Source organism: Castor canadensis, chromosome 10 (genome assembly GCF_047511655.1).
Source record: "Castor canadensis chromosome 10, mCasCan1.hap1v2, whole genome shotgun sequence".
In the NCBI taxonomy this organism is placed as follows: Eukaryota; Metazoa; Chordata; class Mammalia; order Rodentia; family Castoridae; genus Castor; species Castor canadensis.
Window position 1 is genome coordinate 50,199,306 of NC_133395.1, and position 20,106 is coordinate 50,219,411.

General features: G+C 31.6%; 1 protein-coding gene and 1 long non-coding RNA gene across 4 annotated transcripts in view; one reads left to right on the forward strand and one right to left on the reverse strand.

The window, feature by feature from the left end:
* Pcdh17 (protocadherin 17) overlaps positions 1-20,106 on the reverse strand; it is a 97,188-nt gene that overhangs the window by 56,353 nt on the left and 20,729 nt on the right. For 2 of the 3 annotated variants that reach the window (XM_020154396.2, XM_074043289.1), the window contains exons 2-3: positions 2,941-2,999; positions 2,635-2,807 (exon numbers count right to left, since the gene is read on the reverse strand). In XM_020154396.2, coding sequence (XP_020009985.1) covers positions 2,635-2,807; positions 2,941-2,999 — 232 coding nt within the window. The remainder of the gene's footprint in view (positions 1-2,634; positions 2,808-2,940; positions 3,000-20,106) is intronic. The other variant, XM_074043290.1, reaches the window with a different exon arrangement.
* The window catches only part of LOC141411454 (uncharacterized), a 29,555-nt gene continuing 13,316 nt past the window's right edge, over positions 3,868-20,106 (forward strand). Inside the window, exons 1-2 of the long non-coding RNA XR_012436213.1 lie at positions 3,868-4,001; positions 9,608-9,765. This is a non-coding gene — a long non-coding RNA (uncharacterized lncRNA). The remainder of the gene's footprint in view (positions 4,002-9,607; positions 9,766-20,106) is intronic.

Sequence of the window (20,106 nt, forward strand, 5' to 3'; positions counted from 1 at the left end):
CTCCCCTTTGGTTTGCGTACATCAACTCAGGTTTTAACTTACTCTTTAATGAACACTTGATATCTTGTCACAGGAATAACTCAAATGTCTATGTGAGCAAATTATTTGAAGACAAAGTTGTATAAAAAAGGCACAGGTTTTGTCCATACTTAAAACTAGGATTAAGTTTCTACTTGCTATGACAGTTAACAAGCTATTAAATTTTAATAAGCTGTACTTTCTCATATGTAAGATAAAAATGAAAATTTAAGATATTGCAGGCTCGATAGCTGATGTTGGAATGAAGTTTACACTGTGGATGGCGATTAGTGAGAACTCAACAAGTTCTAATCCTCTTCTCTGAATCTAGATAGGTATTCAGAAAAGCATAGATACATAGATAGAGAAAAGGCAGACAGACAGACCAAGAAGATAGATTACAGATGATAGAAAGAGATAACCAAATAGATAAGTGATAAGAAGACAGATGACAGAGCTAATGAGAGGTGAAAGAGAGAGAAGTTTAGAGAGATAAAAACAAAGAAAGATCTCCCATCTCTACTATTTACATATGATTACTTCAAGGCAGTATTCAATATTTTCTTTTTTGACATTCCTAAATAAATTATACCTTTCCATATATATATTTGAAATATTTAATACTTATTTATAAAATTAATGATTAAATGAAATAAATAGATAAATCTCTCAAGTAAAATATTATTACAGGTAACTTTTAGAATTTTTTTTAAATTGAAGTTAGTTTTTCTTTTCTACATAACTCATAGATTATGTAATTCTAGCATTCAGAGTCATAATAGTTTTTGTATATTTATTAATAGAGATGTGCACAAACTACTTGCTTTAAATGAGACATTTGTATTGGCATCCTCATTGCTAAACCAGCAATTATGTCATATGTAATACCAATTAAAACATATACCAACTTTGGCCTTCATTTAAGAATGACAGTCACTTTCCAAAGATACTATCTTTTGATATCAAAATTGATAAATAGCTTTTTTTTTACAACTTACATCTTAACACGCGATAAATGAGATTTTGTTAGTTCTACAGGGGAAAATACATCAAATACATTCCCATCAAATACATGGCTTAGTTAATGGATGAAAAGGAATCAAAGTTAATGTGAACTACAAGGTTTTCAAGATTTTTGTCTGTTGTTTCGTTCTACTAATTAACAAAATTCTTTTTAATGATACAATATATGAAAACTGTTTATGCAGCTTTACAAATACTACAATGAATACTTATCAATCATTTTATGTGTCATACACATAGGTGGGTCAACTTGTAGAGTGATTCACGTATTAAAATCTAACATTCCATTATTTAAAATGTGTCTACAAGGCTTATGTATGTTATAATATCACAGAGGCACACCCATCACTTTGACTAAAATCCATAGTATAGGAACTGTGCACACTGGACAAGTTCTAATTGCTTCTCTTAAAAGTAATTTTTACTATAATATTGCATTGTTAAACAGAAAGTTGTATGGTGAAAGATCACAAAAAATGACAATACTCTAATACACTTAAACAGGGTTTTTGTGAGGACAACCAATCTTAAGTCTCAGAAAACTATAGTGTATAAATATTAATATATATTTCTATACTGAATATATATATGTATGTTTGTTTTAAATGTATGTAAGCAAGTATATCTAGCATATTTACATATATGGGTGAAAGTATGTTTGTTGTCAAATTTAAAAATGATTCAAAAAATTAATAATGCTATACATATTGCTTTATATATGCTAGGACAGACTGCATTATAAAAATTTTCTAAGTATCAGTCAAAAATTGGCCTATAAATTAGGTTTACTTGGATTAATTGTTTCTTAGTTTAGAATATGAAATAAAAAACAAATATATAAAAATACTATTAATATTTTATCAACTGATCTAACACAAATGTAATGCTAAAATATGTTATGTACAATAGTTCTCTAAATTTTTTAAAATATAATGTAAAAAACTTATTCACCATTTGTAAATATTACATATAAGAGCATCTTAATTATCTTTGAATGAATCCTTAGCAGATATTTCATTGTGTTTGATAATGTTGGTATGTTAAAAGTATGAAAATTATTAAAGTCATATTAAATGAGCATATTGAAAAATGACTTAGAAAAACAATATGTGTTTATTTACTCATATATCTTATTACCTCTATAGGACAGACAAGTTCATATTTATTTGATATCTATGAAGATTCAAAAACTATTTTGAATCTAAAATGCAAACTCAAAACAAGCTAACATAGGTAAGAGATACAAAATTCCAGTCAAGTATTTATTTCACCTATCAAGTATTGCGTTTACTAATTTTAATATTGTAAATTAGCATATCAAAATGCACAAATCTAGCAGATACATGCCAGATTTTCCATGTTAGTAAAACCCAAAATAGGAAAGATTAGGCTGATATTCAAGGCTTTCCTGTTTCAATGTGTCTGTGATATTGAATAATTACTTTTCATCTGGGGTAACCATTGGATTTACAGTTTTTTTTTATAAACTATCAATGTTGTAGTCCACCTTGATAAACTTCAACTCTGGTACTAATAGGTTTATAATGATTGCTTAAACTTTACACTTTGTAAGCAGTTAAAGACTTCACTCACCTTGTTCAAGTGGTTGGCTTTTAGTTGAAGTAGTTTTCATCTTGAGTGCCTCCCTAACAGACATGTCACAGCAGGAGCCTTTGTTAGTGTCTTGGTCACTGTCAGCCTGATCACTGTCCCCGTGCCCACTGTCTCTCAGGCTGGCTCTTTCTGGATCCTTAAACGTGGAGCTACTGAAATACATATAAAGAAAAAAAAGAGAAAGTGTTGTCTCTACCAGTTTAAATCTGAAGTGTAGTCTCTTGCAAAGCAATTTTGACACGAATGCAAATGGGGAAGCTGAGAAAGTTATTTAATAGGCCTTACCTTTGAACAAACTGCTGCCTGCTGCCCATGTAATTGGGCTCTGCGGGAAAATTGTCTGTCTGTGAAAGAGAAGGAAAAAAATACGTATAGTTGTACACTGGACAAATCTCCTGCAGAGCAACAAGATTTCCTAGTGGAAAAATGATTAATAATTCAAAAATTCCCTTAATCTTCAGATTTGTACATTTTAATTAAATTGGAAATTGCTGACATGTAATTATGTACTCAGAACAATTAAATGATTCCGGTCCACAAATTACCTGTTAAAGTAAACAATGAGCCTGTCATATCTGGCATTCTCTATTAGTACCAGGATGGATAACACTATCTGTCTTGTTTCATTACTTAGATATTAAGATTGAATATTTGTGGGACGAGTGGGAAATGACCTAATTTTAATTTCTCCAAATTAAAAGTGTGAATTATTTAATAATTCACATTTTTAAACATAATTACATTATCTGCTGGGATTCTAGGCTCTTCTAGATAAAATATCACTTAAAGTTGTCTACTCCTCAATTAAAAGATATGGGTCTTTCCTAAAAATTTTGCTAGAAACACAGACAAGCATGTCACACATGATTAATCTCATCTCTAAATCACCCTCACCTGTACCCCAATCATGGAAATTATGTTCAAACATTCCAATGGAAAAGGCTATCACTTTTTGGTTCTTAAAAATAAAGTAAAATAAAAATAAGAAAAAATTACTTAAAATATCAAGAGTAAAGACATTGAAGAACCAGTCTTTTTGTTGTGGTTGTTTTTACTGCTTCCAAACTGACATGGAGGTCTGCCAAAAAGAACTGAATTCTCCTTGTATCATGGAACAGAGTCTTTTGGGAGAAAGAGACTAGATCTTTCATGGATCTCCCTATACTGTACATTCATACACGTTACTTCTTCTTGCAGCTGACTCAGGGACAAAGCTTCTCCTGTTTTCTGCATCACTTCATATCAGCCCATTATGCTCTGAAGCAGCTATGGGTTAGTACAAGACCATCCAGCCTACAAGTATGGGTGACACAGAGAGCAGGCAATTCATGAGCAGAGGGCCCAAGGTAAGACTTAATGTAGTGCAATATGTGCTTTCTTTATAAATAAGGGTAATATAAAATAAGAGTATTCTCTTTTGCTTTCAATGTAATTTTTTAACTTATTTGGTTTTATGAACTATTACCAGGGTAAAAAAGACATGTTAAGAAAAATTACTTATCATGTAAGTTTCATTGCCCACTAGAAGTTTGGGAGCAGGGAAATCCAACACAATTTTTTTTATTTGTAATTTTCTTAGACCAAATGACCTTTATCAACTACATGCAAAAGGAAGATTACCAAAGTGAATTTATTTCTCAGGCCTCACCATCTTTAACTAGTAGTTGGTAACAGACATTTTCATTGACATGTTGTAATAGTGAAGCATATTAACTTTTTTTCCCATAATGACAAACTACCAAATTTTAAGGATAGCAATGTCTTCAAATAAAATTAATAGTACTAATCTACACAAGTGGCAAAAATGTCTGCAAAGGAATTTTGCAATTATTAAAAGTATAATTACTTGGAAACTACTCATACTTATAAAATTTAGTTTATCGTATGGATTGGTTCAAAATTGTATCCCACCTATTAATGCAGTCAGGTAATAGCTAAGTATAAGTGTCTTAAAACACTTGAAGAAAACAGAATCTTGGGTAAAAAAGAGAAAGTAAAATGCAAAGTGAAATTGAAAACTCTAGTTAGAAAATATAGTTGCTAATGTAAATATTCTTGTGATTTTTAAATGGTTTCAAGTATGAATCCCTAATCAGTTAGACACAGGAAGGAAGACTGGCAAAGGTTTTCCTATCATTGTCTTATGAAGGACAATTTCTAAAAATGTTTATGCATTATTAAAGTTTTAAAAAGTTCTAGTAAGAAACAAGCAAGAGAATAAAATACATTTTTCATTTGAATGATGAACTATTAAAGATTATATGTGTGTACAATCATATATGTATGCATCAGAATGTTTGTAGCATACAGTGGTAGTGCTAAAAAGCATTGTTTTAATGAAAATAAAAAAGAAAAGAAAGGAAGAAAAGGAATGATTTGGAAAGAGAAAGAAAAGAAGAAAGATAGAAGCAGAAGAAAAAGCAAGAGAAAAATACAGAGAAAAAGGAGAGAGAGAGTAATAAAAAGATGTGTGCAGGAGGAAGAAGCAGGGCAGGGAAAGGTGAAAATAAATGTAGAAAAAAGAAACAAAGTTGGTCTATGATCATAGAATTTCACAAGGCAAAATTTAAAAGTTTATAAGTTAATCAGTATCTGAATATAAGAAGTTTACTAATGTTATCTGTTCTGTCTCATTAGAGTAGACAAGAATGTCAGAGACTGTGTGAGTGTGTGCATAATTGAAAAATGAGTGAAATAATGTTCATGAAATAGTATTAATGTACAATAATATATGAATATATGAATGAAATTTTATTTAGTCTTTAACAAAGTTACAACTAATTCACTATAAAAACTACACTGGTTAAATATAAAAAGTAACATTTTCATTATCTAGGCTACATGGGTGTCTGAAATTTTATTTAAAATAATCTAACAATATTTGCATGGAAAAATGAATGGAGATAAAAAAGCTATGTGTATCATAGCATCCTTTAATTTAAAAGTAGAAGAGCATTCAGATATTTTGTAGCACGTTACTTTTAACAATTGAGTTCTAACTTGTACATTTATTATCCTTAAATCTTAAGTCTTGGAAGAAAGTAAAATATGAGATCAGACACTTATAACTACTTAAGTCTCAGTAGAGAAATTTGATATAAATATTGATGTCTTAAAAACATTATCCTCTTTCAGGAAAACCAACAACTAAGGATATTTTCCCCTCAAACTAAATTCAAACACAATAACTTTTAAAAGTATTACTTTAAGAACATATAACTTAACTTTATCAATAAAAAATGTGTACCATGAAAATGGATAGTAGATACACAAATATCTGTAATTAGATATTTTAAAAATTTAGGATATAATGACCTAGTCAATCTTTCCAAAAGCCAGAATAAATGATATAAAAGTAATTTTTTAGAAAGTCATTATTGGAACATCACAAAAGACATTTAACTAGCATAAAACTAAATTGCCTTCCTGGTTTTGTTTTGTTGTTATTGTTGTTTTGTTTGTTAAAAATAATAAAAATTTAGACATTACAAAACAAACAAAAAAGTAAACAACAAAGCAAGCACACATTTGAATTTAACAAGTCTGCAGGATATGACAGTTTCTTTGATTGTTTGCCTTTACTTATTTCTCAATTAGTACTCAGTAAATTGTAGTACATTAATCAAATTAAATTGATTTGATATTCAGATCTGAAACTTTATCAGCAGTAATCAATAATAGACTATTACTAGATAGGCATGCTGGTATATACCTTCAATTGTTACACTTGGAAAGCTAAGGTAAAAAGATTGTAAGTTCAAGGCCAACTTGGGCTATATTTGTAGTTCCAGGGCAGTAGACATTGTGTCAAAAATGAGTTAACGAATGAATAATTCTTAAGATATGCCATCGTTTACCACTTGCTCATCCTAGTAGTTCTCTGAAATACAAAACATAAATTGAAAAACAGGTATCTCTGATAAAGATTAAAAGAAATAATAAACTATGTTAGGTAACATTGGGAAAGCTCCTTATTCATAAAAGATTAATTTGATATGGTCACTTAAAATGTACCTTAAAAAGTTGATCTGAAGGTGTATAGAAAAGAAGTGAAAATGGACTTTTTGAACAACTAAAACATTAAAATAGAAATTTTAAAGGTATATCAAGCATTTGATGGAAATCCATGTCAATTAATGCTAAAAATTCTTAGCAAATGAGGAATGGGAGAAAACTTCCTCAACTGGATAAAAGGAATCTGTTTTAAAAAAGTATAGCTGGCATCACACTTAATGATGAAAGACTGAAAGCTTTTCCCCTAGGCAAGGAGGCCTACTCTCATCACTCCTATCCATCATTGTAATGAAAAGCTTACCAAGTGCACTAATGCAAGAAAAATAAATAAAGGGCATACAAACAGGACAGATAAAAATGTTCTCAGGCAGTATTATTGTATTTATATACAATATTATTGTTTAAGTGGAAAATAGTAAGAAGACAAAAGAAAACTTCTTAGAACTAATAAATGAATTAAACAAGGTTGCTACATTTAAGGCCATCACACAAAATTCAATCATATATCTAAATTCTAGAATGTACTATTGGAAATCCAAAATTTAAAGGAATGAACATACATGAAATACTTAGGGAATCCATGTATGTTTTATATATATGGGGGTATAAAGTATATGATCTATATGTTGTAGATTAAATGGTAAGATAATTAAATGGAGCCTATCACATGTGTATGGATTAGAATAGTCAACACCAAAAAGATGTCAATGTCCTTCAAATAATCTACACACATAGCATATTCCATGCAAATTCCTCACAGGATTTTCTGCAGCTATAAACAAGATGATTCTTAAATTTATATGGAAACAAAAATGAGCCATAACAGCCAAAAAACTTTTGAAAATGAAGAATCAAGATGAAGGAACCATGCAGCCCTGTAAATTGCCATGGTGCAGCCTTTAATGAAGCTGCACTAATTAAGACAGTGCAATATTGCCAAAAGAATGGGCACATAAATCAATAAAACAGAAGAGACTATCCACAAGTAGACTCACACAAGAATGGGAGAATTTGCAATGTGGCAGAATACACAAGTATAATTCTACAGACAATGCAGTGGAAATGAACTATTACCTATACTTCACACTTAAAACACACATTTCATGTGCAAACACACACACGCTTAAACATGGATCACAGACATAAATGTAAATAATAGAGATATAAAAAATTAGAAGAAAAACCAGCAGAAAAATCTTTGTTAACTGAGGATAAATAAAGTTCTTAGCCATGACACCAAAGCATGATCCAGAGGAAAAAACAGTATTGGGCTTTATTAAATTATAAATGCTGGTTTTGCAAAATGCACTGTAAATAATATTTCAAAAAGCTACTGCCTGTGAGAACACTTAATATTCTCATTAACATTGTGTGCAAATATATAAAGAAGTCTCAAAACATGTCAAGTAAATAAAAAAGAGTTGAACAGACCATTCACCATATAGAATATACTGATGTCACATGTAAAAATGAAAAGATATTCACTGTAATTTAGCTATCTGGGACAAATGAATTACAATTACAATGAAGTGTTACTTTAATTCCATTTGATTAAATGGAATTTTAAAATTTAATAATACTAAGTGTAAGAATTATCACAAATTTGGTTGAGAATTTACAATTGCATAGATACTCTAGAAAACAATTTGGCAATTTTTTATAAAGCCAAACATATTTGTAAACCTACTAATTCTAGGAATTTATCCTAATGAAATGAAAGCTATGCTCACCAAAAATTGTACAAGAATATTTGCAGGAACTTTCCATGCCAAAAACTGGAATCAACTCAGATGTCTTCAAACAAGTGAATAGACCATCATACATATGCAAAATGAAATACTACTTAGCAATAGAAAATAAATTACTGGTACTAGGCAAAAGATTAATACGATCTAAGTAAAACCAAAAATGGAGGAGATAAATCAATTTGGGTTATGGTAAATTGTACACATAAAAATGTCATAACGAAAATCCCTATATAACTATCTTAAAGAAACAAAGTGTCTTTTTTCAGAAACAGAGAACAGGAAGGTAAAACAGGTCCTGACTGGGGATTGGTACCAGTGGGAGGGGGAGGATACAAGAAAAAGGTGTAGGAGGGTGAATATAGTGGAAATATTATGTATCCATATATGAAAGAGGACAAGAGGGATAAAGGAGAATGAAGAAGTGGTGAATTTAATTCAGATATATTGTAAACACTTTTGTAAATGTCACAATGTGTTCCTAGTGCAACAATAATATGATAACAAAAATATAAAACAATGAAATAAAGATAAATGAAAAGGTTTGGTCTTGAAGAAAAAAGAAAATAAGTTATTGGTGCAACAACTTGGGTGAGTCTCCAAAGTAATATGTACAATGAACAAAACCAGTTTCCACAAAATGCACAATGTGTGATTGCATTTATAAGACTTCTGAGTAAAGCAAAACTATTAGAGAAAAGATCAGTAGTTACCAGGGGTTAAATATGAGAAAAGTATGACAAGAGAGAACACAAGGAACAAGTTAAGGTGATAGAAGTGTTTAGTATCTTGCTTGTTTTATGAAGCTGGAGATGAATAAAAATTCACAGAACTGTATAACACCAAAGGATCATCTTATTATATATTTCAAAAACAAATGATAATCTCCAAAATATATCTAATGTCACCATCGGCATACCTTATGCTGAGTATTTTACTGCCTCATACAAAATAATTATGAAATTATACATTCTTTTATTAAATAGTCTCTATAACGAGTCTTTCTGAACTTGCCTTTTAAAAAAACTAGCCAACTCTGAAACTTAGGAAGAAAGACCCTACTCACTTAAAGGAAGTACAAATGGGTGAGACATAAAGATCTATTAACCACATAAGCAAACCAAACCAACAGCTCTATAAGATGGTCTACCCTAAGTATGAATTATTTAACCCCAGCTTCATCTTTTTTACAGATTATTTTTCTTGTGTGAATTTCCTCTTTACTCAGCCATAAAATAAGTCCTTAAATAAAGATTTGGGATGGCATTTCCTGCAAAAGAGCACATTCCTCTTTAACACAGAAAACAAACAGGACTGGATCATTGCAAACTGGGATCCACCTTCAGAAAGGGTAATTATTTTTTTTAATTTAGAAAAGTTGACTCTAAGTTTGGAAGTAAGTTAATAAAATGCTTTTGTAAAGACTCAAAAGCCATATAAATGTAAAATGATCTACATCTGAGAGATACTCTATATCTAAAATAGTGCAAAAAATAACTTTATGACATTGGTGGTAAAACTTGGACAATACTGTTCTAAATGTGTGGTTGCATGTTTTTCATGAAACAATGTGTGAAAATTTCTCAGCTAAATAATACAACTCTCCATTATAACTTCTTTTAGTTTTTGAATCCTGTGTGCAACCTGATTGTGATCACTGCATAATAATAACCAGAAGGAAGTATGTTAAACGTTAAGAGTATTTTTGGGTTTCTATAAAGCAAGATACCTGTAGGGTGAGAAAAAATAAAAACCTTATCTTTTGACTTTCATTTGTAATGAATTCTAAAAAACAATATCAGAATACTAGTCTTCAATTGTATGCCTGCAAAAGGAAGAAAGAAGAGTAACATGAGCATTAAGAAACTGGATTCCACCGTCAGTTTTTCACCATCATACACACCATTTAAGCAAACATTACTAGAATTCAATCTTGGATTAGTGCTAACACACTCTGATAGTTAAATACATAAATGATAATTTCAATATGTCATTAGCCAGGATTAATTTTATACTACCCTCTATAGAGTCATGAGACAATCAGGAAATTTCCTCTGAAAGGAATATTTTTTTTGTGCTTAGTAGGGGTATATGGTGGCATTTACAGAAGTTCTTACAATGTATCAAATACCCCATACTTGAATTCATCCCCTCCATCATTCTCCTTTATCCCACCATCACCCCCATTCCTGAAATAGTTTCACCAGGTATCATTTTTTCATTTACATACATGTGTACTCAGTATTTGCATTATATTCCTACATCCCTCTCCCACTAGTAACAACTTCTCCCCACCTACCCACCCCAGGCAGGACCTGTATAGAAAGTGTTGAAACCACCATAAGAGAGGACTAAGGTAGAAAGAAGAAAAATAGAGAAGACGAACCAATTTAGTTTATAATACATATACACATAGAAATGTCACAAAGAAACTCCCTGTGTAGCTATCTTAAAAAAGACAAAAATGTCATTTTTTTTCTTTTACAAAATCAGAGAACAGGAAGGTGAAAGGAATAATTTTGACACATCAAGGAGCTCTAACATTTCCAGAGCAATAGGTGTGAGGGCAAAAGATGCAGTAGATTGTAAACTGTTCCATTCTTTATGTCCTTGTGACTTTCTCTATTTCTTTACCAAACATGAGGCCTAGAGGAATGAGTCTACCTACACTTGTGCTCAGAGGGTAAATTCACTTCTCAGACATACATTTAATTAAGAATGTAGATGCAAAATCATCTAGCCTTAAACAATGTATGATTCACAATATCTGAGATCCAATCAGAAATTATATGTCATATGTAGAAAATATCACTCATACCTGGGGAAAAAATCAATCAATAAAAACACTGGTAGAGGTGAGAGAGATGATAGAATTCAATAAGGACCTTAAAATCTATTAGAAATATTAAAAATATGTCTAGGAATGTAAAAGAAAGACACAGGGATTAAGTATGTTCTTAAATTTTGTACTCTGAATACTTCCCTTGCCTCACCTTAATCTCAACTCTGGAAGAAAGATATAGAAGATTAAAAAAAGATACAAATAGAACTTATAAAAAAGAAAATGGCTTTATCATAAATTAAAAATACACTGGATGGGACTGATAGTAGATTAGACACTAAAGAAGAAGAGATACAGCATGTTGAACCAGGTTCTAGAATTATTTGCTTAAATGATTATATAAAGTAATCTACATGTTTAATGCAATTCCCATCAAAATTCCAATGACATTCATTAAAGAGATTGAAAAATCTACTGTTAAATTTATATGGAAACACAAGAGGCCACGAATAGCCAAAGCAATACTCAGTCAAAAGAACAATGCAGGAGGTATCACAATACCTGACTTCAAACTATATTACAAAGCAATAACAATAAAAACAGCATGGTACTGGCACAAAAACAGACATGAAGACCAGTGGAACAGAATAGAAGATCCAGATATGAAGCCACACAACTATAAGCAACTTATCTTTGACAAAGGAGCTAAAAATATACGATGGAGAAATAGCAGCCTCTTCAACAAAAACTGCTGGGAAAACTGATTAGAAGTCTGCAAAAAACTGAAACTAGATCCATGTATGTCACCCTATACCAAGATTAACTCAAAATGGATCAAGGATCTTAATATCAGACCCCAAACTCTTAAGTTGATACAAGAAAGAGTAGGAAATACTCTGGAGTTAGTAGGTATAGGTAAGAACTTTCTCAATGAAACCCCAGCAGCACAGCAACTAAGAGATAGCATAGATAAATGGGACCTCATAAAACTAAAAAGCTTCTGTTCATCAAAAGAAATGGTCTCTAAACTGAAGAGAACACCCACAGAGTGGGAGAAAATATTTGCCAACTATACATCAGACAAAGGACTGATAACCAGAATATACAGGGAACTTAAAAAACTAAATTCTCCCAAAACTAATGAACCAATAAAGAAATGGGCAAGTGAACTAAACAGAACTTTCTCAAAAGAAGAAATTCAAGTGGCCAAAAAACACATGAAAAAATGCTCACCATCTCTAGCAATAAAGGAGATGCAAATTAAAACCACGCTAAGATTCCACCTCACCCCTGTTAGAATAGCCATCATCAGCAACACCACCAACAACAGGTGTTGGCGAGGATGCGGGGAAAAAGGAACCCTCTTACACTGTTGGTGGGAATGTAGACTAGTACAACCACTCTGGAAAAAAATTTGGAGGCTACTTAAAAAGCTGGACAGCGATCTACCATTTGATCCAGCATTACCACTCTTGGGGATATACCCAAAAGACTTTTACTCCAGAGGCACCTGCACATCCATGTTTATTGCGGCACTATTCACAATAGCCAAATTATGGAAACAGCCAAGATGTCCCACCACTGATGAATGGATTAAGAAAATGTGGTATCTATACACAATGGAATTTTATGCAGCCATGAAGAAGAACGAAATGTTATCATTCGCTGGTAAATGGATGGAATTGGAGAACATCATTCTGAGTGAGGTTAGCCTGGCTCAAAAGACCAAAAATCGTATGTTCTCCCTCATATGTGGACATTAGATCAAGGGCAAACACAACAAGGGGATTGGACTATGAGCACATGATAAAAGCGAGAGCACACAAGGGAGGGATGAGGATAGGTAAGACACCTAAAAAACTAGCTAGCATTTGTTGCCCTTAATGCAGAGAAACTAAAGCAGATACCTTAAAGCAACTGAGGCCAATAGGAAAAGGGGAACAGGTACTAGAGAAAAGGTTAGATCAAAAAGAATTAACCTAGAAGGTAACACCCATGCACAGGAAATCAATGTGAGTCAATGCCCTGTATAGCTATCCTTATCTCAACCAGCAAAAACCCTTGTTCCTTCCTATTAGTGCTTATACTCTCTCTACAACAAAATTAGAAATTAGGGCAAAATAGTTTCTGCTGGGTATTGAGGGGGTGGGGGGGGAGAGGGAGGGGGTGGAGTGGGTGGTAAGGGAGGGGGTGGGGGCAGGGGGGAGAAATGACCCAAGCCTTGTATGCACATATGAATAATAAAAGAAAAAATAAATAAAAATAAATGATTATATATAAGATTAAATTTATGTTGTGTTTTTCTGTATAAGCTTTATACATTTGTGTCAGCATTGTCCTCCCAAGTTTGTAATATACTAGAGAGTAAACCCATGTATGTCAAATACAAAAAAGGATTTTCCTCAGGCTGTCAAAACAATGAAGATGGTTTTAATTGTAGGTGTATTGATATAGAAGAGGAAATACTGAGTAACAATGAAAGTGGTCTTTCACACTATTAAATCAACATTAAGAGATCAGCAGACCTCACAAACTAATGTGAGGTTGAGGTGTAGTAAATGAAACAGTTTTGTCTAAAAGTTATTGACTCAAAATATAGTGTTAAATCTTATTAATGGTTCAGTGAAAATGGATGTTCAGTGTTCAGGTACAGGGGAGTAGAATTTTGAAAAATCTTCTGAATTGGGAACATAAGGTTGATTGCATGTATTGATGCTACTGGCTTGAAAACAAAATAAGTTGAACTTTTCCCTTAATTCAGAGCCACTACTTTTCACATTGATAATAAGCATTCTTTTTGCAGCAGACTAAACACAAGGGAGTGTTAAGAGGTAAATAATTCATTTTAAGCCTTTTCATACCGACGTTGCTTGTGATAGCTTTGCCTTCAACAGAATATATGGTATGGTTCTTTCTACATTGCTGAAGTAGGCAATGGCATTTTAAGCCACTACTTATAAAGTTATCTGACAGCACCTATGGCTTTGGAATTTTTAAAGTGCATGAAGTATGGCAATAACTGTATTTATCAGTGGTTTTCAAAATAATACACTTAATACAAGTATAATATAGTAGACATTTGTGTTTTGTTACTAAAAGCATAATAAAAACATAGGATAGTCTCACCATAGTGAGCAAAAGCTATTATTCCTTTAAATTAAAAGTGGGAGAATAGGAACAGCTGTATCCTATAAATAAGAATTTTGACACTGCTGCTCTATGAATATGACTTTGATAATTTTAAGGTGATCTGGCTACATATTAAAATCTCTTGCAAATGCTAAATGTTTTATGAATGACATTGATAATGTTGATAACTTATGTGCCAGAATTTAATTATGTATCTTATAAATCTCAAAGAAAATCTTCCTTGACAAGATCAAAGAAACTTGAGATAATCAACCTATAAGAGGAGTGTTATTCGTTAGGTATAGAAGTGTACAAAGTACAGAATGCTTCTTATTCCCTTTATGTGTCTGCTGAATCCTGAATCCCAGGGGCCACCAAGGATTGCCCTTGAATGCCTGTGAATGCTACATGTGCTTTGGCAATGGTGTTTTTTTTTGCCATTAGTTTATGTCTTAGGAAAGAAATCCAAGCAAACTTCAGGGTGGCTGTCTCCAGGGCCCTCCCTTTCCTCTTTTCTTCTGTACTCAGCCTCCTCAGTGCCCTCTAACACCTGTCTTCCCTCTTTCAGTCCAGTGGAGGAAGCAGGGGAGGTCCAGAGATATTTTCTTTTCTGGTTTTCACTATCTTTCATTAGACTCTTTGACTCTTCCCCTCATCCTCTCTTTCTATCTCTATAAAGGATACTGAAGGATTTCTCCACTGGAGAGGATATTTAAAACTGGATTCTCTACAACTCGACCTCCAGCACTAAGAACAAAAAGATTGTATGTGGCCAGTAAAAATTAGTTGCAATTCTGATATAACTTCTTCTAGAAGTCTCAATATATAAAAAGAAAAAGAAAAAATGTGAGGGAGATAAATTGGTGACATTATTTTACTTTATTTCTATGAATGCTGAGACTTCTCTTAGGTACATTTCCTTAAAGTCATGTTATTAATTTGAAAGAACTTGCTAATATGTAAAAGGAACATTTTATAAATTGAACTCTTCCAATTCAAACCAATGTTCAGTTTAATTCATTAATTACTTATTGGCATGTTTTGAAACTATTCTACACTAAATCTTCATATAAGTTTCCAATGTCATTGTGTACATCCTTCAGTGGGAAATTTGGAGTACATTTTCTTATATTAGGATCTAAAAAATAGTATTTTAGGTATTTATTATTCGTTCTTCTCCATTGCTGGATGAGAGACAGCAGAGTTATTGTCCACATTTTTTTAAAAAGAGAAATGCAGCTGAGTGACTTTCACAAAGACACCCATCCTATACCCAACGCATTACAAAGCAGCAACAATTGCCAAAGACCGCCAGAACCAGTCAGTAGCTGTGCTTTCTTAGACATAACGGACAGAAACAAGGAGCATTCCTAAAAGTTTTGGAAATAAGTTGATTAGAAATCAATGTATCTCACCTTGAAAGTACTTTTTAAAAATTGTTGCATACTAAGCAAATATAGTATTATTCTTATCCCAAATTAAATCAGCAGAATTTGCACTTCTTTCTTTCTATAATTGAATGTTTAATATACTTAATATACATCTGTATGTGTATATATATATACATACATATATATATATATTTCCTTTGACTAATAACATTAAAAGGCAATAATGGTCTTCATTATCAAATATTCTAATGCACGCAGTGAGTTTAACTGTATTTTTACTTATCATTATTATATTCACATAACTTGTCAAAATGGTGTTTTTTGAGTACTTACCTCATAAGCACAAATGAAAATCAAGATATTGCCATTAGTCAATCATAATGTAAAATTCACAAGCAAAGAAAATATTTAAAAGGTGATCCAAATGTATAGTGCATTCTGTGTGGGGCTGGGGATTTAGCTCAGTGGAAGAGCGCATGCTTGCCTGGCAAATGCAAGGCCCAGTACTGAAAAATAAAAAAAAAGGGAAAAATATAGTGCACTCTGTCTGTTATATTTTTGATTGATTTATTTATTCAAAATACATTAAAAATGAAAACTTTATAAATGTAATGATTTTGATTAACACAATTCACTAGTCTTGTTCAACAAAATGTTAAATTATCAGTAAAAAGATGAACTTTATTATTACTTAGATATGGGCTATATTTTGTAAATTAATTAAAAAAAACTTCAACAGTCCACTTGCCTGTGTGGTATAGTATTAGTTTTTCAAATTATCACCTTATAGGTATATTCAATTCATAGAGGAAAAATAATGAATGGAGGAATTAAATATGAAGTGGACTGGTACAATATCTTTCCTTTTTCATTTCTATACATTTTGATAGATGTAGAGAGTTTTCTACTCTTTATAGTTATATGTAACAATTTGGCCAACCAGATAACAAATCAATATATCTTACAATAACTAGTGAATACTTCTGGGAAATTTTTAGGCCCCAAAACTTTAGACTTAAGGGCAATTCACTAGCTTTCTTCAAATAAGAATACAAAATTTTAAATTTACAAAAATTGACAGTTAAATTTGAATTTCTGGTTTCAAAATAAAATAGTTATTTGAAAAACAATTCTGGAGCCATAAGGCATAATATAAAAAGAATTGTAGATTTATCCTCAGAAATGACTATTGAAAATGATGAATTACTCTAAAATTTGAAGAAAAATTTATCAAATTAGTAAGTATTAGATTACTAGGCTAGCATTTTTTTCTGTCAAATACAAGAATATCATCTTTAAAATGTATGGTTGATTGGAAATAATCTTTTTTAGGTAGGCATTCAGACCCAAAATTAAAATTAAGCAAAGTATCTTTAACAAATGCTAATATTTTAAATTAAATATTATCAAAAAGTGAAATGAACTATCTGTATTCTTTATAAGAATGTCACTGATATCTAATTCACATACCTAACTTCACCCTGGTTGAAGACTTTAAATTTCAAAATTTTTTCTCCTCTTGTGAAAGAAGTGTTCTTGCTAATAACAATCATTGCATGTAACAATAGGCCTACATTCTTACATACATACTAATTTTGAGATTACAGACAATCATTTTTATTTTGTTAGGAACTGTTTATAATCTACATGATGTAACTTTTTATGCACACATGAGAGGGGAAAAAAAGAAATATTGGTAACAGCAATGTCTTACAAACGTGTTTGGTCCATTGTCTACTACGAATTTTACAAAATGAAATTCTATAAGAATTCAGCTATACCCATTTGTTTACATGTCATCTATGGCACCTTCATGTTTCAGTGACAGAGAAAAGTAGTATCACAGACTTTATTGCTCACAAACCCTGAAATATTTACCATCTGGCCTTTATAAAAAATGTTGTGGATTCATGACTTAGGAAGACCAAATCTCAGTTATTAACCATTAATAAAATAGAATTAAAACTTGCTCTATTCTCTCCTACAGATAAAATATGAGAAGGAATTTTTACATATTTTCTCTGCTTAATTAGGTCATAGCTTAGAAAAAACCCCAACCCATTTTCTTTTTGCATAGGTCACAGGTTTCCTTCACAAGACTGATATTTAAAAAGCACCTGAATGGAAAAACTGTTTCTACTTTTTAAGTGGACTTCAATGTTAGGTGATTTGTAGCATGTTTATATTCAACTCCAAACTACTTAAAACTGTAGGAACAGCGTCAGTATGAGAACACCTGAAAACAAAATGTACTTAGGCTTAGAGTAAGTACCTGCTCTTTCCCAGTGACATAGTTCTTGGTTACCTCAAACAACTCACTCTCTGCCCATGACAAGTTGCTTTTGTGAATCTATGTTTCCTTACCTATTTTACAAAGTGACCTCACCACTATATTGTACCACCTCCTAAATCATTATTTCCTTTAAATCTTACCTATAACACCATTATAATAAATATTTTTATGGAAGAAGAAAACAAGGCCTATGGAATTCATGAAAGGTTAGTTGGGGGTTTCAATATAAGTTACTATTATGAATCAAATTTCTTTGAACTATATGATTTATCTAGCTTGTGTGTATATTTATTTTTCTAGTTTACTGAATTCTTTTATGATTATCATCATATGTATTTTATTGACTTATTGTCATTCAAATAATGCTTTTTAATAAATGATACCTTGAGAGTTTCCAATGACAGGTCAGACTCCCTGGAATGACTTTGTTCCTATAACTGTTAATAGTTGAATTAGCATAACTAACACAAATAAAAACTATAAAGTTACTGAAAAATTTTTATTAGAATAAAAGAATAACAAATCTGAGAATTCTGGACTGCATCTGGATTCTCCAATATTTTTAACCTACAGGACCAAGCTAGAGAACCTCTTAAAACAATTGCTGAACTCCACTTTGAAATACCCTGTGGTACTGTGGTCTTTAATGCAGAGTCTTTAATGTTTAATATGTGAAAGCCTTAAAGAATTCTTCTTCAAATTTACCTGGAGTCTAGGAATTAAGTAAGCTTCAATACTTCAGAGCAGCACTTATTTATTTCGTATGATGTTCTTCTGTTCTACATATTCCTCAAGAAATACGTCAATTATAAGATGGCAAGTGGTGTAGGAGCAAGAACCCTAAATTCTGTATCAGATGGCATTACTTTTTAACTCGCTGTGTACATGTAAGTAAACCTCTGAACTTCAATTTCCTTGTTAGAAAAGGAGCATGAATAAATTCAGATGCAATAAAGCATACCTGTACTGCTAATATTCATTGTCTTAAAATTATTTGGTAGAAACATCACTTCAGTTTCCACATAGTGTTACCCTTTCTTTCCCCAAAGTCTTCCTGCTTAAAAAAACACAGTTCTTAAAGAAGACTTAATAACATCTTTTCATTATAGAAGCTTACTATGTTAGCTTAAGAAGTTGAAGATATCAGGAAAACAATTTTTGAAAGATATTCTATCAAAAATGGTTACTTAAAAAAAATAGTTTATAAAGCAGATACCTTAAAAGCAACTGAAGCCAATAGGAAAAGGGGACTAGGAACTACAGAAAAGGTTAGACCAAAAAGAATTAACCTAGAAGGTAACACACACGCACAGGAAATTAATGTGAGTCAACTCCCTCTTTGGCTATCCTTATCTCAACCAGTAAAAACACTTGTTCCTTCCTATTGCTTATATTCTCTCTTCAACAAAATTAGAGATAAGGGCAAAATAGTTTCTGCTGGGTATTGAGGGGGTGGGGGGAGAGGGAGGGGGTGGTGTGGGTGGTAAGGGAGGGGGTGGGGGCAGGAGGGAGAAATGACCCAAGCCTTGTATGCACATATTAATAATAAAACAAAAAAAATATAGTTTACTGAGAATTAAAACAAAAAGGAAAAAATCTGGCTTAGAGAATGTAAATTTGCAATTTGCATTAAAATAAATTAGCATTTCAGTAAATTACTTCTTAATATTTATATGTATTCTGAAACAATTCTGTTCTTGTATGATTATACTATTTAGGCCTAAATATCCCCCTTTGTGAGGAATATGTCTCCTTATCAGTACCAGAAACTTTAACTGCTCCAGAAAGTTTAATGTCATTTAATTAACAATAGAAGTGATAGGATTAATATTTATTTATTCAATCTGCAGTATAGAACATATTCTTTATATGAATAATCCATTTCATCATTATTTGTGACAACCACTCTAAGAATAGCAAGTAATTTTATATCTCATAAAAAAAGAGGAAAAAATCCAAAACAGTGATGCAACTTGCCCTGGACTAAAGAATTTTTTTTAAACCTGTAATCTTGGGAATAGAATCTCAGTGTAAACAATCTGTCTACAGAGAGTTACTGAAAAAGTGAATGTATCTATTGATTGGTGTAGAATTTCA